This window comes from the organism of the source record quoted next, unplaced genomic scaffold (genome assembly GCF_019419815.1).
Source record: "Pyrus x bretschneideri cultivar Hongxiangsu unplaced genomic scaffold, Pyrus_bretschneideri_v1 Contig35, whole genome shotgun sequence".
Lineage (NCBI taxonomy): Eukaryota > Viridiplantae > Streptophyta > Magnoliopsida > Rosales > Rosaceae > Pyrus > Pyrus x bretschneideri.
In genome coordinates, this window is record NW_025999668.1 from 2,818,556 (window position 1) to 2,841,637 (window position 23,082).

General features: G+C 35.9%; 1 protein-coding gene across 1 annotated transcript; it reads left to right on the top strand.

Moving 5' to 3' along the window:
* The first annotated feature begins 2,981 nt into the window (after positions 1-2,981).
* On the top strand, positions 2,982-10,200 carry LOC103965504. The gene is made up of 13 exons (XM_009378572.3): positions 2,982-3,516; positions 3,620-3,697; positions 4,347-4,504; positions 5,166-5,238; positions 6,003-6,070; positions 6,257-6,509; positions 6,768-6,902; positions 7,007-7,113; positions 7,209-7,262; positions 7,348-7,431; positions 8,932-9,095; positions 9,482-9,629; positions 9,840-10,200. Exons 1-12 carry the CDS (start codon positions 3,231-3,233, stop codon positions 9,621-9,623), a joined length of 1,602 nt encoding a protein of 533 aa, XP_009376847.2. The 5' UTR covers positions 2,982-3,230; the 3' UTR covers positions 9,624-9,629; positions 9,840-10,200.
* Positions 10,201-23,082: the final 12,882 nt, after the last annotated feature.

The following is a 23,082-nucleotide window of genomic DNA, read 5'->3' on the forward strand; positions in this document are numbered from 1 at the left end:
GAATAAAATGTTGGATCAAAATCGAACGCATGGTTGTCTGCGGTCTCACAATGTGACAGTTACAAAATGTGGTTGAAGGGTGCGTCGGAGCCCTCGCTAATGAAAACACCTGAATGACATAAAAATGTAGGATCCTCAAGTACAAAGAAGTCGGAAAAGAAGAAAAGAAAACATTCCGCAACTGTATAATTGTTGGCTCATAACACCTTCACCCGCGCCCTTTGCTGAATCTACGGCTATGTGACTAAATCAAGAGTCCTAGCCAATTCAACAGCTGCTCTGACATAACTATGCGGCGTTAACTTTAGCAGATTGGTCTTGGCTTCATTAGGTAATTCCAGGCCTTGTATAAAATCTACTGTACTCTCCTTGGTAACAGCTCTTCCTTTGGTTAGTTCTTTCAACTTCTCGTAGGGCTCAGGAACTCCGTATCTTCGAATAACCGTCTGTATTGGTTCAGCAAGAACTTCCCAAGTAAGGTTCAAGTCCTCCGATATGCAACCTTCGTTGACCTGTAGCTTTGATATTCAAAGCCCTCAACACGTATGAGGGCTCCAAACTCGCACTGGTACAGGCACTCCCACTCGACACCGCTACTTCCTTCAACCCCATCAACAAGCTCTCCCCTTCCACATAAGCAAACGAAAGATTCAAATTTCTGGGGTAACGTCTCTCCTCGCTACCATTCACCACAACCATATCAAGGTTCTTCCTGATTCCCTTCATTGAAACTCCATCTAGGTCGTCGTAGGTTTCGGCGACGGCGGCGGCGGTGGAGAGGGTGCGGACGAAGTCAGAGGCGGTGGAGGCGGGTTTTGTGGTTAGGGTTTGGCGGCGGATGAGTAGGAAGGTTGCGAAGGGGAAAGGGATGCAGAGGTGAAGAGAAACGGCTGAGAATTGATTAATAAAACTAGTTTCTGTCCCAAACTAAAACCGCCAATGAGGGGAAAAATAAACAATTCACATTCTCCTATCTCCTAGTCACACCTCTTCTCCTAGCCCCATAATTGTTTAGTAAACTATGCCTACAACAAGAAACAATTTTTCTTCTCCAACCCTTAGACCAACTCCAACCCTTGGAGTAAGTCCTAAATTTTCCCTTCTATCCCCCCTCCATTTCTCTCCAACCTTTGTTCTAAAATTGGGTTAAGTGTTAAAACTTAAAAAAAAACTCAATTTCCCTCTAAGATTTAGCCCAAAAAACTTGGTGGAGCCCAGAGAATATGGCCCACTCACATGGGGCTATTTGCCCTGGTCTCTGAAGGGTAACTGAGCCCAACGACTCTTTTATGATCTGGCGGCCACAATCAATTAGGTCATTGGTTCATCCAACGGTCCACATTCAAACATTTTTTTAGTTTTATATTTATATATTTATTGAATCCAATAGATGAGATTGAATATAATCAAATTTAACGGTAAAAAAAAAAAAATCTAATTACTCAAATTTAAATCTAATGGCTAAAATAATTAACAAAATTTATTTAACTAAAAATTCACTATAAATACCTATGTATTTGTTCAAACATCCATACAAAACTCACTTTTCTCCTACAATTCTTTCAATTTTTCTTTCTACCATCTTCCAAAACCATTTCTTCCCATTTACAATTCTTCTAATCTCTATCATGTGTTTCATATTCTTCCATAGTGTTTTATGAGTTTCATGTGTCGATTTAGTGATTTTTCAATATTTATCAGAATTTAAATATTTTTAGGTCAAAATGTTCATAAAATTAATTTAGAATAGTCTACATAATTTTTTTTAAAGTTAAGTTAAAAAAAATTAACCTAAATTCATTCTTTAATAATCTGGGGCTAAAATTTTAGGTTATATGGGTTGGAGCAAAAAAACTGTTCATGGGTTAAAACCTAAATTTTCAGGGCAAAAAATTTTAGGTTTTATTCCAAGAGTTGGAGATGGTTTTATGAGTTAAGTTTTTAGTCCGAGATTATTAAAAAATAAATTTAGAATAATTTTTTTCTTAAAGTAATTTAAAAAAATATTTATGTAGACTATCTTAATTTAATTCTATGGATATTTTAACTTTAAAACATTTAGATATCGATAAATATTGAAAAACCACTAAACTGACACCATGAAACTCGTGGAATAGTATAAAAGAATGTGAAACACATAAAATGATTTTTTTTTAAATTACTGTAGGTGTTGGATTTAAATTTAGACCATTAGATGTTTTGTCGTTGGTTTGTCGATATCGGATTAACTTCAAGGACTAAGCTGGACTGGCTTAGACTAGACTAAACTGGACTAACTTAGTGAAGCGTTTGGTGCAGTATTGGACTAAGAAGCTGGAAAATAACAAATTATAATATTATATTATTTAATATATAAATTATTAATATTTTATTATGATCTTATCTTTTTCTTTATTTTTTCCTACCATTTCCTCGTTAAATTGGATGAAGTTAGCACCGCCAAAAAATTCATCACCATTTCTGGACTGAGATCTTAGCTTTGAATGCTCGAATCTGTCATGGATTTGAAGAAGCCCAAACAGACCGAGACTTCCAGGTCATTTTCCAGTCACATTCGACCACATTTTGGCTTCGATTCAGGTAAAATCGTAATCTTGTCACTCTCAACTTCAATTTGGTATATTTTGCATGAAAGTTGGTTGTGAAATGGATCTGAAAGAGAGTCGGAAAGTTAATGATTGATCTAGGTGACCGGAGATGACGAGGAGTCTGTCGAGACTGGTTGTTATTAGGTCTTAGCTTAGATTAATTAATTTATAAATATAAAACTAAAAAAAATACATATATACAAACCTTACTTATCTAGGGAAATCCTGGCCTAAATTTGCTCTAGAAATGAAGTTTTGAATTAAAACATATATTTGCCGTAAAAGATTAGAACAAATTGAGTTAAGTTTAGAACCTAACATTTTGAATTTTGTCCAAGAATTAAAGTAGGTCTTAAAGAACTTATATTTTATCTGAATCGCACGTAATTAAAAAAAATAAAATAAAAAAGAACCGGTGGCATCTACCAAAAACCAAACTGAAAAAGACTCCCGTCCCCTGCGACTGTGACTCTGCTGTAGACAGGAAGACGAAGAAGAAGAAAGAGCAATGAAAGAGCAACCAGGACACCGTCGTTCTCCACGACCCGCACTCTAACCTCCACTGCCACACCGTTCCGAGCTCTGAGATTTTCCCCCATCAAGATCCACGATTAAAGAAGAATCGGAGTCAAAACGACGCAAATGTTGCCGCGCAGGTTATCCGCCATTTTCGGAGGCCTCGGTTCGGACGCCAAGACAGTGACCAGCGAGCTCCTCCCGACTCTCAAGCTCCAAACCGACAAGGAAGTCTACAGGCCCGGCGATCCTATCGTCATCACCATCGAGATTTCGAACCCTAGCAGCAATGACGGTTCGGCTTACTCGCTCTTGATCGAGCGCCTGTGGTTTGAGATTAAGGGGATTGAGAAGCTCGATTCTCAGTGGTTCGCCACGCAGAAACCGACGGCTGGATCCAGACAGAGGAGAGGTAGAAACAAATGCAGAAAAGCTGAACGAATTGTATGATTTGATTGCCTTTTTTTAGGCTATTTACTTGTGTGTTTGTGTTGTTTGTTACGTGAGACATTTAGGTGAATATGTGTTCATGGAGTGCTCGACTCCCGCCCTGGTTACGAATCAGATTGTTTCACCCGGGGGTACGAAATCATGTGAGTGAAGTTCGTGACTTGTGAAATTTTCGATGCAGCGTTGTGTTCGTGTATTTTAAGTTGAAGATGTTAGGATTTAAATTGAGAAATATCAATCGATCTATCGTATTTGTTAGAATAGTTAGTGTTTTTGTTGTTCTTTTGAATGCTAAATGGACTTCATCGAAGGTGGTTAAGATTGGTCTTAAGAATGAATAAGATACTGAACTAGGGAAGGTAACATGTACTCTGTAGTAATAAACCAACGAGCCGCCAAAATTAACTCAAAGACTAGAATTATAAAGCAGTGGGCCTTTTCTTCCAAAATATCACTTTAGTTTCGACAACCTTACATCTCATTACATAAGAATTCAACCACGATGTTGCTCAAAGGATAAACCAGATATTCACATTAGGAAGGTTGAAAAGCAGGAGAGATAGAGAGATCGAGAGAGAGAGAGAGAGAGAGAGAGAGAGAGAGAGAGAGAATGGGGTTGGGGGGTGTGGTTATCTGAGCTACTTAGTTAAAGGACATTCTACAAGCACTACATTAATAAGAGTTTCATTTCTAAACCAAATTTAGGCTTGTGCTTTATTGTTGTCAAAGGAGTGGTAACATGAACCTGATCTATTGATTATGAAATTTTATAATATTCAATGTTTTCTGCAGATGTTGTGCGGTCGTTGCTGGCCCCCGTTATACCACCATCGTACAAAGGTGCTACCCTTCGATATATGTACTATGTTAGAAGTACAATGTCTGGACAATGGCTGATATTGGAGAATGCCCACTCTCGTGGAGAATCAGTGAAAGATTTTCCTGAAATGGTTGGTTTTCTTTGACTTATTATGATGGCTGTTGACATGACTGTTCTCCTGTATGATAGATTAGGCACTGCTTTATTGTATTATTATATTTTCTGCCTCTTAATATCATAGCGTGCTTGTATTTCACCCTGATAAACTTTGTTCTTTAACAAACTTTATACATGATTATGTTGATTGAGAAATGGGCTTGTCAATTTGATCATGAAAAAAATATTCACATTTGGAGGGAATGGGAAAAGAAAAAGAATTGGGCTTGTCAATTATCCTTGTGATACATTCTCTGAAGCATTCTTTGCTAAATTTGAATGGTACATTAGGACTATTCACTAATCAATTATAAGAATGGAATCTGGTCAAAAATATACCAAAGGCTTATCTGTAGTTATCAGTATATGCAGTAATCATATACTTTATATTTTCATCCAGATTCTGTTTTAAACATAATCAACATTTTGCATACGTGGTTGTCATTATCAAACATGTGCTTATGTCATACATATGTAAATATCCATAGAGAGTTGTGTTCATGTGTGAGTGTGAATCTACACTTAGGTAGATATTGGTAAAAATACCTCTTCCTGTACATGCTAGTCTTCTTTTCTATATTGAGGTGATATGTCCGCATTTTGATGTGTGAACCTCATCAACTTTAAACATCCAGGAAGCTCGTGTTCCAGTACAAGTATGGGTCACTCAGAAAACCAGTGGATTGGGAATGGAAGGTCTTACAGATGGTAAGTTTTTCCTTTATTTTTATTACTCTGGGATGTAAACCTGTGTGTCACTGCTTCTCTCTTGGAAGTTCTTTTTAGGTTCAAGATATGGCTTGAAATAAATAACTTCAGCCTGAAATGAGTAATTTTGAAGCTGAATTGGAGGGACCATTAGCCACTGGTATAGTGGTTCTGATCAGAAGTAAATCATCGTATTTCATGCATCAGACTTGGAAAATATATTGGAATTGAGCTTCTTATTCATCTAGTAGATCATTTATGAGAGCCTTATTGGACCCTCTATGTTATTACATGGCATCTTCTGTACTAATTGTATTTATTAAATGAAACCATTACAATAAATTAGAACTGTCAACTTGGTGATGTGATAGAATCAATTTTAGATAAAAAGTAAAGATTCCTGTGCCAATTTCTTTAACGTAGGTAAGATCTCTGTCAATTGTGTAAGAGTAGTAATTAATTTGTGTTACGGTATATAAATGTTGCAATTCAAGTTCTTTTGGGCAATAGACAAGCCCTTGGATACTGCTCATATTTTGCTTATAATACATTTTCATCTTTTCTCAAGTAATTATCCTTGTATCAGTAAAGTGTAGTCTACACTAAACTATGTCTTATTTTCGAGTTCCTGCATCTTAATCATTTTAATAATTTTTTCTAATTTTAGATATATCCATTTTTGGTTTGATATACATATTTTGAAATAATAGTCTATGCATGTTGGATAATGTTTTGAGATATATCTGTCAATTATGTGTTTACAGGGATTGTACCTTCTGTAACCATCCAAATGGATATGTATTGGAAAGAGATGGATGGGGACTCTGATTGGGTATGCTCATATTACCACAATGTCTTTCTTCATTAATATGTTTCTAGGAATTGCGTTTCTTTCTTTTCAGGCATGCAAAGTCATTATAGAGTTCCCTATTTCAGCAATATTTGTCTCTTGAATTTCGAAATAACAAATTTACTCATCCATTTTATCATTAATAAGGTGAACTAATTCATCTTACAGGTGAGAGCAAATGAAACATATGATGGGGTTGAAGAAGGGTATGAAAGCTCAAGGGATGAGATCTCATCCGTTTCTTCGTACAATCCCATGAAAGAACATTTAAACAGAACATTCGGAAGTTCACTATCCTTGCAGTCCCAACGGTCTTCAAATAAGGATAACGCCTATCTTGAAGGAGAACGTACGAGTTTATCTTCAAATCTTGCAATCCCACGGCTCTCTATGGCTGAAGTCTTATATGATACTGGTGCTAGTGAGTTCTATTACCATCTAGAAAAAGCTTCAAGTCCTATGTTCTGTTCTTGCCATTTTCTGTGCTTATTTCCAGAATTGTTTCTGTGTTATTTGAACCATTTTGCTGAGTTATTGTTATTGTTTCTTTTCCCTTTTATTTTGTTCAATTACTATTGCCATTTGTTCAGAATTTCCTTGAGCTATTGTTTTTCTATTTCCTTACAAGACACTTGTCAGAAGTTTAGCCTTCTAATTGGCAAATCACTTTGTCAAACAGATCTTCCATTGCCCCCGATTTCATCTGCTATTGGCTCTCCAAGGCAGCAGCAGAATCTCACAAAGTGCCTTTCTTTGGATGATGAAGCAAGGCCATCTTCTTCACCAGCATCTGGAGCAGTTGAAACCTTAGCATGTAAATTAGTGCACTTCTTATTCTTCTTATACATCTTCGATGCAATTGTTTCTGTTTTTGTAATAAGTCCTTGAACACTAATTTTCAGTGAATGTTTTCTGCAGCAGAGGGCTTCATTCGAGGGAGGTCATACAATATCCGGCTGGATGACCGAGTTCTGCTTAGATTTTCCCCAAAAAATTCTGATTCCAATTATTACTTCTGTGACATGGTAATTTCGTTTGTTTATAGTTTCTCATCTGCCTGTTTTGCATCATTTTCTTTATCTGGTGGTTGTGAATGTTATTTATCTCTCCGTGAAAATAGATTGGTGGAACTCTTACTTTCTTTCATGAAGAAGGAGCTAGAAGATGCCTTGAGGTAGATGCAATTAGAAGTAATATTGAAAGCAATTATAGTGTTTGGAAAAGGTTTACAGATATCACTGCCTGGCTCTGTTTTTCAGGTTTCTATAACATTGGAGACTTCAGAAACTATTAGCCAGCGCTTTGTGCATCCTTCTCGGAGGAATTCTCCCACAATAACAAAGGTATGACTTTTTTTATTTCTAGCTATCAATTGAATGAGAAGTGCTTCAAAACCATACCTAAAAATATGCCAATTTATTGAAGTTTTAAGGAACAGTTGTTAAGAGTTAACATCAATAGCTTCTAGTATCTGGGATTAGTTTTGATCTTTTTCTATCTAAGGTTTTGGCATGACACAGACCCTAAGATACAGATTTTGGGATGTGAAGTAGCTGTATCTTTCAAAAAACCACAAACAACCCTTAAATGGAAATTGTTTCCAAAACCTGGAAAGAATGTGCTCTCATTTGAGGTCTTATTCACAACTACAAGATTTTGAGTTGATTGGGTGTTGATGTTCTCATAATCAAGATTTTCTTGTGCTATTGAGAAGTTTCTACAGATCTAAAAGTGTTTTGTTCAGTTTGAAGACGGTCCTTCTATGTGCTTAGGAAATATGTTTGAAATATTAGGCCAACTCTGAAAGGGTGACTTCAGTAGCCGTTGTCACGTTTCATTGTACTTGAATCATACTTTGATAAAATATTTAATAATGAAATCTTTGGTCTGTGGAAGGCATGGGTTGTGCTGTGTGGTTCTCTTTGATGATGTTGGTTTGATTCGTATTAACTCTGCACTATGTTGTATAAAGTTAGGGACATAGTTTGCTCCAAAAATACCTTTTAATAATAATGGTTAAGCAAAGTAGGTTCTGATGGGTAATGGTTTACACATGAATCAAAGTTGTGGGGGGTTGTATATTTTCTGTTCGGTCATCAACTTTGGATTGAGTTTTTGGATGTAATATGAATGCTGGAGTGTGTAAAGAAGAGGGTGCTATGCTGTATTTCTTATATTAATATAAGAAACGAAAAAGAAATGAAAAATAGGAAGTTTGGAAGGGAACGCAGCGTAATTTCGTCTGTACGTTCAATACAAATACACCTTGGAAAGAACTACTGCTAGTTTCTTGTATTTAATTTTCAAATGAGAGGTTACTAACTTTTTAATTGGACTGCTGGTTCTTATTTCCATATTATACCTATGTTTACAAATGAGGAAGGCAGGCATTATCTTTGAAATAAAGCAATTACAGAAGCTCATGTAATGGATATAAATCATCGTAAACCAAATCAAATTTACCATGTTTACTGTCCTCTCTGATTTATTTAAGGGTACGTGCAATCATGTACCAGAGGTCGCTCTTCTCTACGCTTTCACCGTAGAAACCAACCTTTCATATTTTGAGCTTTGTATACCATTTTATCAAATCATGTTGTGAACTTTGCATGTTGGTCAATAAACCACATCGCTCCATTTATTAATCCTGGTTAATTTAATTGATTATAGAGTAACGGCAGAGAACCGATCAGATGTTAGGTTATGAAGGATATTTACTGGTTACATATTTTAATGATTTTGTTTTGTCATGCTTGACGGATCTTATGTAATTTTGTAGATCCAGAGTCATATTTTAATGGTTTTGTTTTGTCATGCTTGACGGATCTTATTTAATTTTGTAGATCCAGAGTGATCATTATGAGGTTGTAGCGGACTTGGTGCAGACAAGTTTTCTTTTCTCCATTCCCATGGATGGGCCTATGTCTTTTTCCACTCCCCATGTTTCTGTACAATGGGAACTTCGATTTGAATTTTTTACCACTCCGAAGAATGTGGATTGGACCAGGTATGACCGACCATGTGGAATCATTCATGAGCTTCTTATCTCTTGACCTTTTGATTACACTGCTGCAAGAGGTTGTCATGCTAAGTTCAGGATTTATGAGTTCTTATTTTCGTGCTTATTAGTATGCAGTTTTCTTTTTTGACAAACGATAGCGTTAGTGGGTTAAATTGTTAAATTGTTAAATGTTTGGGGTGGGGGGATTGAGCCCGCACCAGGGTGTACATGTATTATTGCTTATATTTTTATTTTTAAGAAGATAAGGTTACAGCAAGTGCCAATCAAACATTCCTAATAAACCTCTTGCATTTGCATTTAATTAATGTAAATGTACCAGAGGATGTGCTAATTTCAGCTGTTTCCAAAATCCTGGATTCTTTTTGCTCCAGGTACGAACATCCTCTTTTGATAGAGGGTAGAGACAGAAGTGAGTGGGTTCTGCCAATCACCGTGCATGCACCTCCGGCTGTGGGACCCACTGGTCACGCCCGAAATGAGAAGTCTCTCTTGGGAAACCTTGTGGGTGCATAACTGAAGGTAAGAAAACTGTCATTTGGAATTTGAAGTAGCTCAAGAAACCCTGGTGTATCATATAAGTTTTTTTATAGGGTGAGTATCATACAAGTTAAACATGTTCGCTGAGAAATAGTAATGGTTACTCGGCAGCTGAAATATCTGGTCTTGTATCAAATACCTGATAACCACTTAGAATGATCTTTACATATCGAAGGTTTTTGCGTCGCACAGGTCACATCGTGTTGAGCTGTCTGAAACTCAAAGCAACAGTTAGATTGTGGATCAAGATCGATAAGTCAGATTAGGGCCCTGGTGGCTCCGTGGCGGTCTCGTTCCTCTGGAAAAAAAGTCGATAGAATGCTGATTGGAGAAGTCGAAGTACATAACAGATATCAATGCGGACTCTCTTATATGCTACGCTCCGAATGTAGCATAAACTAGTACTTTAGTAGCAATGTTGATTTATATTTTTTATTGATTTTATTTTTTTACGTTCTAAAGTTTCATTGAGGTGGGACTGGCTGTGTATATTTTTCAGAAGTATGAATTACTTGAGTTCTTTGAAATAAAAAGAAGAGGAAGTTCATTCACACATCTTCACAAGATTATAAAGTTGTAATCCTTTCGGCTATGTTTGGGTTAGAAATTTTTGTCCTAAGCCCATCTCTAATGGAAAGGGTTAAATGTTCAAAAGCTAAAAAAATGATCTGATTTGTTCAAAAGTTCATCTCTAACTGATGATTTGGCCAAAGGGGCACCAAGCTAGCCAAATGAAGTCCCTTCTTAGCACCTTTTTGAGGCTCAGCTATTCAGTTGTAACAATTGATTCAAATTCAACGTTTAGATATGAAAACATTCAACGGTAGTTTAATTAAATTAACTAACAAATTTAAATGTAAACTTAAAACTAATAAATTATTGAAGGGACTAAACATAGCCTTTTCGATTAGAGATGTTACATGAGTATGACTTGACACTTTATTTAAAACTAATTTTTTACAAAACTATAAATCTAGACCGGATTATGTTTAGCCATCTCAATTGGAAATGACATAAGGAATTGAAGTTCAGTATGAAAGAAAGACACTTCAAAATTTTAGATAGGATGGATTAAAATATTACAAAAGTTGCAGGTTGGAGGGATTCAATTTGCAATCACACCTGTCAACTAGGCCTTTGTAATGCACGTGTGATGTGTCATGTGCGTTTCTACTCCCTCGTATCTACATTTTGTTATTCATTCCTTAGTGATTTGGCCTCGATCTCTCGGCGCTTGAAAGTCTCTCACACAGAGGCAGAATGTCTGCCTTCCTTTTATCATGTCATTTTTATCATTTTTTATTTACGCGATCACGATTAAACCACGTTAATATTTTATATTTTTATTGTTTTTTATCTTATTATCTTTATTAAAAAATTAATATAAAATGTTGACGTGGCTTAACCGTCATCGCACAATATAAAAGGGGATGAGAAGGGTTACTGGGAGAGTAGACAATCTGCCTCCCTCTCACACACACACTTAGATTATTTAGCGTAAGCTATTGCTCTAATAAAAAAATTAAAAAATAAAATTATGGTTTAAAAAACAAAGTGAATCAACTCCTCGAATATGATGTGATTATAATTTTTTTTTTTTAAATAAAAGATGATATTTCATTTCATTCCAAAATCAGGCCAACTAGAAAGTACAAGAAAAGCAAGATCCTCCACAAGGAGATCACATGTGATGGTTGGAGGACCTATATTCTTATATTGTGATTGTGTATTTTAGTTAGGAAATTGAATCTAATAGCTTATTACAAACCCATCAATTAAAAATAGTCTTGCTCCAAATTTATAATCTCTACTAACCCTCTTTTCCTAAAATACTCCTAACTAAGTTTCAACGCCCTTTTGACAGTATCTCGACAGAACCACAAAAGCCTTGATGCCTTCTTGAGGACATCTTGATAGAATTTGGACAGCATATCAATTAAATCTTGACAATACATCGAGATCAATCATATAAATCTTGAAAAATAAAAGGAGGCACATAACCTTAAACCCCTTTAAAATAATTATTTATTTTTTTATTTATTTTTTTCAATCAGCTATTCATTTGAAATGACAAAAGCATGATCTCCCCAGATCGAAATTCAATTAGACTAAGTCGAACCATCAAAAAAGGAGTCGGGCACATCGATCTAGAAATGTTAGAAGGAAAAGAAATTTCTCGTTGGTCCAGATAGATACATGATACTTAATACTTGATGCATGATGTTTGTTATTAAAAATCAGACATAGATATTTGATACTTGTGACATTACTTTTTATTTCAAAATGAGAGATAAATAATATCAAGTTTGTGTATTACGAAGAGTCTGGGGTTTAAAGTGATGGCCTTCCGAATGATGCACTCTTGTTAGTTTGGCGATAGCTTAATAACAGTGCTCTTGAATATATACGTTCTTTTCTCGCAAGAGTCTCATTTCCTATACAAGGGGATAAACTAGACTGGATGTGAACTATATGGTTTGATTGAGATTATGCCACTTTTTGTAGGTGAGTGGGAGAAGTAGGATTTTATCTCATAAATAAATCAAACATTAATCCACCCAAATTAAGTTGATGGATTGATGTAATATTAAATATTAATCCACCCAAATTCGACATACCGTAGCCAATCCAACGACCTTCAAAGTTCTAGACGTGCAAGGTGGTTCAAAGCCTTCATTTGTGTTCGAAGAAGAGTTTCGAAATTCAAACTTCTGCACAGGAGGTGTAAACGTTCATCTACTTAATTTATAGCTTCCAACAGCCACTAAAAAAGTTCCTCTCTGTAAATGCAAGGGTTTATTAAAAAAAAATGTATCAACCTAACCAACCAAATCAGTGTTCTCAAACCCTGCCTTTGTTGCATGTCACTAAATCCTCATTAACCTTTTCCGGTGATTTTAACGCCGTACTTGAAAAGGTTTGGCCGAAAGGCCGTGCTCTCCACATAGTTCATCTCACTCGGTTTCAAAGACCGTAGTTAGGAGAGAGGATCATTGTCGGATCCTTCAATCACATCTGTTCATCGTACATCTGTGGTTAGAAATAATTGTAAATTTTTTTATTTAAAATTGAATATGAACAGTACCTAATGAAAACTGACAACATGATTTATAATGAACGAATATGATTGGTGAATTCTCGAGATTCTCACAAAGAGGATCCGGCGAGGATCCTCTTCCCGTAGTTAGGACCTAAATTTACTGTATGCGTGCAATATGTGACTTGCAGATTTTTTTGTGTAAGCAACATAAGACAAAAACTGTCGTCCAAATTCACATTTTACCAATATAAACACAACGATGATAAGAAAGCATTACTCTCTATTTATCTTTAACAAAGCTATTCTTTAATAAAATTATTGATATAGAAAAATGGGAAGGGATCTCCATTTTCTTATAAAAATGGGAAATAGTTGTTGGGCTCACATCATATCGGACTTTAACGATCCGAACCGTCTATTTTTTAAGTTGCACATCATAGATCATCATTGCAAGATATTACCTAAATTAGAAATATTTGAAGCATTTAATTGAGTTCAAAGAAATTGACATACACTTTAATTTCTAAAAAACATTGAAATTTCATTGTGATAATTAAATAGGCAAACAATTTTAGATGTTGAAATTCGATGTGAAGTGAATCCCACAACTAATCCCCATTTACAATTACATAATATTAATGGATGTAACTTTAGTCAAAGTATAGTGTTATGTCACTTCTGCTTCCCATATTTGTGTGGGACATTATTTGAATTAAAATGTAATACATTGCTACTTTTAGGTGCAAGAGATGTACGTCGCAGATCATGCATTGCTTCAAACCAATGATATTAGGTAAGACTTAATATTTCGTCATAATTCTTCTATCTATCTATGACATAGCACAATTTAATGCATGCAGAAACTGCACAAAACCTGCGAATCAATCGTATAAATCTTGGAAAATAAAAGAGGGCACATAACCTTAGACCCCTTTAAAATAAAATATTTTTTCAATTAGCTATTCATTGAAATGACAAAAGCATGATCTCCCCAGATCGAAATTCAATTAGACCAACTCGAACCATCAAAAAAAGAGTCGGGCACATCGATCTAGAAACGCTAGAAGGAAAAGAAATTTCTCGTTGGTCCAGATGGACACATGATACTTAATACTTGATACATGATGCTTGTTATTAAAATCAGACATAGATATTTGATACTTGTGAAACATGACATTACTTTTTATTTCAAAATGAGAGAAATAATGTCAATTTTGTGTATTACGAAGAGTCAGGGGTATAAAGTGATGACCTTCCGAGTGATGCACTCTTGTTAGTTTGGTGATAGCTTAATAACAATGCTCTTGAATATATATGTTCTTTTCTCACAAGGTCGCAAGTCCCATTTCCTATATAAGTGGATAGACAAGACTGGATGTGAACTATATGGTTTGATTGAGATTATGCCACTCAGTGTAGGTGAGTGGGAGAAGTAGGATTTTATCTAATAAATAAATCAAATATTAATTCACCCAAATTAAAGTGATGGATTGATACCATGATGAAATTGAGGTTCCACTATAAAACCAATTGACAATATGGGGAGTAGCCTAAGACCATATAAGCACATAGAAAACCTTGTCCCTTACCGATGTAGGACAACTCTCAACATGCGCCCGCACGTGTGGCCATTTTCAAGCCTACATGTGGACAACAACTGGGTGACGTGAAGCTCGTGTGGCTGTTTGACTTCACATGAGGACAACCTGCTTTGATACCATGATGTAAAAATGCTTTTCAATGATATTGTATTCATCTCATTCAAAGGTATATATACAATCATATACAATCCTAACATAATAAAAGAAAGAATAATTACATCCTAAACTAGGAAACCAAATATGGTAAGAATCCCACAATTGTAGGAATCCTAATACAAGTCAACAAATATAATATCTCCTAATTATCTTTGTATAATTAGAGGAAAATCAAGAGAGATTCAGATTGGAATATGCTCGGGATTTCTTTGGCCGATTTGGTAAGAGAGAAACATAAAAGAAAATACAAGCTTTTCATAGTTCACAATATTCTATTTAGGTCTTTAGGGAAATCACCACATCCCTAGGTCTTGAGAGGTGGAAAACAAAGGAGAAATTCGACATAACATGGCCAATCCAACGACCTTCGAAGTTATAGACGTGCAAGGTGGTTCAAATCCTTCATTCGTGTTCGAAGGAGAGTGTCGAAATTCAAACTTTTGCACAAGAGGTATAAACGTTCTTCTACTTAATTTGTAGCATCTAACAGCAACTAAAAAAGTTCCTCTCGTAAATACGAGGGTTTATTAAAAAAAAATGTATCAACCTAACCAACCAAATCAGTGTTCTCAAACCCTGCCTTTGTTGCATGTCACTAAATCCTCATTAACCTTTTCCGGTGATTTTAACGCCGTACTTGAAAAGGTTTGGCCGAAAGGCAGTGCTCTCCACATAGTTCATATCTCACCCGGTTTCAAAGACCGTAGTTAGGAGAGAGGATCCTCGTCGGATTCTCTTTGTGAGGATCCCGGGGATCCTTCAATTACATTCATTCATCGTACATCGTGCGGTCAGAAATCATTGTAATTTTTTTTTATTTAAAATTGAATATAAAAAGTACCTGATGAAAACTGACCGCACGATGTACGATGAGTGAATGTGATTAGAGGATTCTCGAGATTCTCACAAGTTGAACTTGAATCTTAGTTTTTCACCAAAAGTTTAACCCTTAAAAGATACGGAGCGTCATATACGCCGGATCGTAGTACAAGTCTCTCATTTGTTGGGTTAAATGAGATTGGACATTAAGGATATGATTGGATTGGCAGGGATGGGTCACATAATCCATGTGTGTGGTTGGGTTACATAACCCATCATATTTTCTCTTATTTCGGATTTGTAGCCAATCTAATCCGTATTACAATTTTTCTCACCAAACATTGGGCTATACGTTCAGTTTAATTGAAATAACTCATCCTACCACCAAATGGGGCAATGTGTTTGGTTTCGAGTACACTAATATTTTGAATATCGGTCCCATTCAAAGGATTGAAATGCGCAGATTTGTAGGGCTTTTAGACTATTAGTAGGTAGCAAATGATGCAACATGTGCTGCTTCGTCCTGGCTAAAAGCAAGTCCAACGGGGCCTTTAGCCCGATGGACCGTGGACAGAACAGGACCAAATCGGTAGGGCGATCAAGTCTAGCCCATGCGGGCTTCAGCGCCGAAGGGGGCCCGAGCAACAGGCCCGGCACGAATCGCTGACCCTAGAGCCCGAGGTGGAGATGATGCAACGCTAATGTCAAGGTGACGTCAGCCACGTTTTTGTTTTTTTTTTTTGCGTTAGGCGCATGCACTTCAAGCGCGCGTGGGGGAGCGTCTTCGACATGTTTTCAAACGTGGGGCCCGCGGCGCAGATTCTGAAAGGTTACCGTTGGCTGGGACACGTGGCACCTTTGTGTCCATTGGATTTCAACGGTTACTTTTTGTGGACCGTTGGATTTCCAACTGTAAAAAAAAAAAAATTCAAACTTTCTTTAATTTCAGCCGTTGGATTTGAGATCAACGATTCACGTTATTCACTTTTATAAATTTAAAAAAAGAAGAAAAAACAGTAAAAAAATCTGAAATTTTACCATTGTGCCACGTGGCACAAGTTGGAGGGTTGGATTTCAAAATTTTTTTAATCCAACGTTAGAAATTAATTATGTGAAAAAAATGGTAAAAATTAATAAAAAAATCAGAAAAAAATTTAAAAATTAAAAAAAAAAATGATCTTACTTTTATATAAATACCTTCTTATTTATTGAATAGAGTACTTTATGTTGTTTCCAATTTATTGAATTTAGTACTTTATTTAAACCAAGAGTATATATATTTAATTTGATAATTTATTTAAACTAAGAGAATTTTTATTCAAAGGACATAAACATACCAAATAAAAGTACAAACACACCCAAAAAAAAAAAAAAACCCACTAAATGAACTTAAAAAACACACCAAATAAAATTAAATAAACACACCACATAAAAACAAACACACTAAATGAACTTAAGTATCTTGAGCTTGTTTCAATTCTCACTGGTGCTCTATCAAGTCAATTTGTCAGGCATTGTACATATATGGGTCTTGAATCACAGTATATCATTGAATGAGCCTTTCATTGTAACGTCCATCCATTTGTAATGGCTCATGTTGCACGGGTTCTTCGGTGGCGTCATGAGCACAATGTATTTGTGTTTTGGAATTGTTCATCATGTTCGGCTAATATTCATCAACGGCATCATAATCGTACTCATTTTCCACAATCATGTTGTGAAGAATGATGCACGACATCATGATGGATCGAAGCAACTCTAAATCAAACATTCTGGCAGCACCTCTGACAATCGCCCAACAAGCTTGGAGGATACCAAAACAACGCTCCACATCCTTCCTACACCCATCTTGACAGCTTGCAAAGTGTTTTTCCATTGCACTTCGCGGACGTGGCATTGTTTTGACAAATGATGACCACCTTGGGTAAATGCCGTCTGCTAAGTAGTATGGCCCGTGGTACTTATGTTCGTTGATCCAGTACGTGACTCTTGGTACTTTTCCTTGCAGAACATTGTTGAACATTGAGGATTGGGCAAGGACGTTAAGGTCATTTTGAGTCCCTGGAACACCGAAAAAAAGTGCCAAATCCATGTATCAAATGATGCCACCACCTCCAAAATGATACTTTTTGCTCATTTTCTATCCCCATAAGCTCCTTGCCATGCACTTGGACAGTTTTTCTAGGTCCAGTGCATATAGTCGATGCGTCCAATCATCCCAGGAAAACCTCGCATCTTGGTCTTCTTCAGAAGCCTTTGCAAGTCCATCTCAGTAGGTTTCTGAAGGTACTCTGCAGTGTAGAGAGATTCGATTGTAGAGTAAAACCTCATTAGAGACTCAAGAATGGTTGATTTCTCCATCAGAGTAAAACCTCATCAGAGACTCAAGAATGGTTGATTTCTCCATCCTCGCTATCTCATCCACTTGGTCTGCAGATGCTCCATATATCCACAAGGCAGCAGTAATTTTTTGCTCAGGAAAAAGACCCATAACACCAAAAGCATCATTCCTTTACACAAAGTAAGAATCATGGTTGCAAATAGCAATCATGATTTTGTTGAACAAATGTCATTCCATTCTAAAACGACGTCTATAGTAAGTATTAGAGAATGCACTGTTACAGACAACATAATCGTCCAAGAGATCCCTACCTCGTCGTTGCATGCTTCTATCAAGGTTTGCATAACTGCTGGGCCTGCAGATCTGAGCCACCTGCAGATCTGAGCCACAACTTGGATGACTCGATGGGAATGTGAGGCTCGTTGGCTTCTTGCTTCTTCATCTCTCCTTCTATGCTTTTCATTCTCTTCGTCTTCCATCTTATTTTGGGCCACCTGGAGATTGAACATTTCTTCCCCTTGCTTAAACAATTCTTTCTCTTGCTCCTCGATTTCCCACAACATCCTTGAAGAAGAAGACATTGTAAGAAGGAAGCAGAAACTATGAATAATGATAGAGATTTTGATTTTGGTGAAGAAGGAAGCAGAAACTATGAATAATGATAGAAATTTTGATTTTGGTGTGTGATTTCTAGTTCTGGATGGTGGGCTATATGGAGGAAAAAGAAAGGATTAGATTGTAGATAATGCCACGTGACATGCTCTCATTTGTTAAAAATCTGATCGAAATCTATCCTCAAAGATTGTCTTCAAATTGTGGACATGTGGCGCGACGTGATTGATTAAAAATTCTATCCTCAATGATTTTGAAAAGGTAACAACGTATGGCACGACGACATTGGATAAATATCTTATCAAAATCTATCACCAAAAATTGTCTTCTCGGATAATGACACGTGGTGCAACGAGAACGATTAAAAATTTTACCCGAAATTACAAATAAAATTATTTTGTATTATTTTATAAAATAAAAAATACTAATATTTTATTGCCTATTGTCATGGCTATTCAGTGTAGGGGTGGAGATGTAAAAGGTTGTTACTGTTCATTAAGGCAATTGTTGTTCATTGGAGGCTATTCAATAATGACTTGCCTTAAGGAACCTTTACAACAGTGAAGTTGCTCTAAGTAAAGGGACAACACCGCAATACCCAGCAGAAAATAGATCGGAGTCAAACTCAAAGCCATCGGTTTTGTTCCCTAAAAAGTCATAGAGTAAGAGATCAATTTCTCAATAGATCAAATCTTTTTTTTTTATTACATGACGGAGATTCCTTTGAAATTTTTTGGCGCGTGTAATAAATTGTTGTACTTAACTGAGATATAGCTCTTGTAATACATATTTTATCATGTAAATAATTTCTTTGTCAAGTTGAATATTACAGGATCCAACATTATATCCTTTTTGAGATGAATAAACTTGTTGGTCCTACACCTCATATATAGAAAATGGTTCCTACCTGCTCTCGTGTTAAAAGAAATAATAGAAAGGAAAATACATGTATTGAGGAAGCAATCCCAACTTGTCTATACACAATGCAGTCTATCTTTTCATAATTTTTTTTATAACGAATTAGGTTTTTAAATAACGTACAAATTGAGTACACACTTGCCATATGATATACGAATACATTTTGTTTAGGGATATGACAATAATACTTTGGTTCAAACTTAAGCCCTCTCACCTACAAGTGAAGGGGATTACCACAAAAGCATACTAAGTTACGGTAAAAGAAAATTTTCTTCATATGTAAGCTCGAGATAACATTACACCATGGTGGTAAACACTTTAAAATTAATATTATAGAAAGAGAAAAACCGGATAATAAATGATATATTGTTGACATATTGACAATTTTATTGGATTTTTTAAATGATATGTCGTTGATAAATGAGGATATGTCGTTGATACAAGATTGTAGTACCTTGCAGTTGATATGTCATTAATAAATTTGACCTCATTTTTAGGGATTGTATATCGCTGGTATAGTACTCACCGATGTTTCTCCAACTATTTTCCCACGTCCAAGTTGGTCCAACCATGCTACCCGAAATGATACTATATTAAAAGTGAGAAATAATTTCTTCTCTTAATTTTCTGAACATCATGCAGGAGAGGAAGAATGGAAAGTTAAAAGAGAAAATGCAGTTAGAATTTGTTATAGCAGCAATACATTGTTTTCATTAACCTAAACCACGTTTGAGATTTTGCGAGCATTAGTTGCGCGGATGTTGATCGGCATGTTCTTCGACACGTTGATCGTGTGTGATGGATCCGTTTAGGAGGGCGCGATGTTAGGACTTGGAAGGGATTCATGCCCCTTCAGTTACCGTAGTACTATGTGTCATCAAGGCAAAAACTTTGGGGTCTCATTACAAAGGTTTCTTAGATATGATTTAGAACTATTTTTTATTCGTTTAATATCTATTTTAGTTATTTTTGTTTTTTTGTTAATGATAGACGAAAAATACATAAGGGAAGAAATGATCAAGACATGGGATGAAGGTTAATATGAGATATAGAACAAGTATTCAAGAAAAATAACACATAAACTGAAAGCTAAAAATTATTAAAAAATATATTGTCTTCACTTTTAAGATTTTGTCTTCGTTCATTATTTTCATTGCTCTCTCCCATCACCATTCTTTGTACATCATTTTCCCCCTATATGCTACTTTTCACTTATCTTCACTACAAAAAGTGAAAACAAAAAAATTAAAAACGAAATGGTTACTAAATACTCTTTGATTTTACTATTTTTTGTCCACCCTTCTTCGTCCCTTCTTCTCTCTATGTATTTCCTCTCTATCATAATGCAAACAGTTATAGAACCGACCTTTAGTTTTTTATTTTTTTGTCAATCAAAGGTCTCATAGATCATGGACGGAAGTAGCTAAGGTCCACTGAACGTAGTTGCCCCCATTGAGGTTTTGAGATGAAAAAAACTTATGATGATTAAAGAAGGTGCAAAGAACATATTGATCATATTATCTCTGCTCTTTTTAATGAAATATAAAGAAAAAAGACATATGTAACTTGAATTTACCACTATGAAAAAAAAAATTGAATTTACCATAATTTTAGTACTTTAAATAATGGATAATACTTGCATACCCTCATGTGGGGATGTACATATTCGCCCGCTTGCGAATAATGTATTTTGACTGAATAAAATCAATAGTCGAAACCTTTCAGTTTATTAATCTTTAACTGAAGATCACTTGTACAAAAAATCATTCAAATTGGATATCATTTTATCTTCCAAACATATCAAATAAATGAATGGTTCATCATGAATATATTACTTGGTATCTACATCTGCGAATTAGAGATCCTTGATTTCAGTTTATATTCTCAATAGGCCATCACTTTAAAAAAGGATCCTACAAGTTTGGTTTAATGAAGTTTGAGAAATAAAAAAACAGAAGAAAAGCAATGAAAAATACAGAAGATATTTTATCCTCACGTATAATTAGAGGGTAAGGTTGCCCCGTTAAAAAAAAAAAATATTATGACTCCGTTCTTGGCTCACGTTACTCTTTTTATAACGATTGACAATCAAGTAAAAAGTAAATATAGAGAGAAGATCGTAGAATACATTTGGCTTATGCTTGGCGTTCTTTTGCTTTTTCTTGTATTTCAGTTTTGCCTTCCATACAATTGTATTAATTTCGGCTTTTTATTATAAAAGAAAGAAAGAAAATGGGACGAGGTTGGTATTGGATGTTAGGGGTTTAAATAATATAATTCGAAAGTGGCGAATTAAGTGGATGATGTATAATTATTTCAAGCATTGTATAGGTCCTTAAGAATGATCGTAGGAGGTGGGTGGGACGAGGTGACTCGAGAATTAAGCCAGTTTAAAAGCGCAGGGAAGCGGATAATTGGATAGGTACTTTGTTTTAAGGGTAAATAACACTTTACCACCATAAATTTAAGGTCGATTTCAATTTCTTACAACTTCTTTAAAACATTTCAATTTCATACCTCAAATACTATTTTATTTCAATATAATACATTCGTTGTATTTTTCTTCCATTGATCCGTTAAGAGCTGATATGGCTGCTCCATTTATGCCACGTGATAAAAATTTTTTTTATTCATTTAAAAATAATTAATTAAAAAAAGAAAACCCAAACTAGAACCCATCTTCCCCCTGCAACCCCCCCACCTTCACCCTCTCCTCCCTCTTCACCTCCTCGACCTTCATCCTTTCCCTTCACCATCGAAACCTCAACTTCTCTCTCTCTGTCACTTTCCCTGAGCCCCTCCTCGACTACCTCACCAAAAAGGTCTCCTCTTCCGACTCCATCGAGTTCCTTCTCCCTCTCCAGAATGACGCCATACACCACCCCCAAATCCCAAAAGCCCTCGATTCTGCACACGAAAACCCCCACTCTCACAGCTCCGCTCTCCACCACCGCTCATCCGAACAAACAGAAACCACAGAGTAGCCGACGATGAACCTCGAAGACCTCGATGCGACTAGTCACACCCCTTCCTGGCCTAACCGGTTAGTGCCTCGGTCCTCCAAGGCCAAGCCTAAACCCAAGTCCGAACCCTTGCAAGTATGTTTTGGATGTTGTGACATTGTTGCCTACACTGCTATATAATGTAAAGTGGGTTGGGGATTTGTGTTTGTGTTTATTTTCAGACTTTGTAGGGAGAAGAAGGTTGGGGAGGGAGAAAGGGGGTGGGGGTGGTGAGGTAGGAGATAGGTGGGTTTTGGGGTAGGGGTGTGGTAGCCACGTCAATTTTGAACGGATCAATGAATGGAAAATATAATGGATGTATTATATTGAAATAAAATAGTATTTGAGGTATGAAATTGCAATGTTTTAAAGATGTTGTAGGAAATTGAAATCGATCCCAAACCTGAGGTGGTAAAATGTAATCTACCCTTGTTTTAACCTTAATGATTACGAAAGGTACTTGTCATTGAAACTTCATTAAACGGTCGGTGAAAAATGAAGACCGGATGGGTGGATATCAACAGTCCAGTACTGTACTTGTGCCATTCTTTTTTCATTTTTATTTTATTTTTAACAAACGATATTATCTACATTAAGAGAGTGATGGAGTGGGCTAAGTCTCATAATGAGCTAGTAATAATGTGGTTCAAATTCTCTTTTGGCGAGAATTAAACCTAAAACCTCTCATTTACAAGTGAAAAGAAATGCTATTAGATCGTAGTATTAAGTAGCACATGTGCCATTGTTTTAACAATGTAGGAAATTAATTCACTCACTTTTTTCTTTCCTTGCCATGCTTGCCCATTCATGTTTAATATTTATGGCACGCCTCCAACTTAGGGTTTGAATTTATATGGATGTATTTTTTGGTGGCATTGGTTCTATTTTGGTGTATCCTTTGAAGAGTTAAAAGTACGCTACTGTCTCATGTGGTATTGGGGTTGCA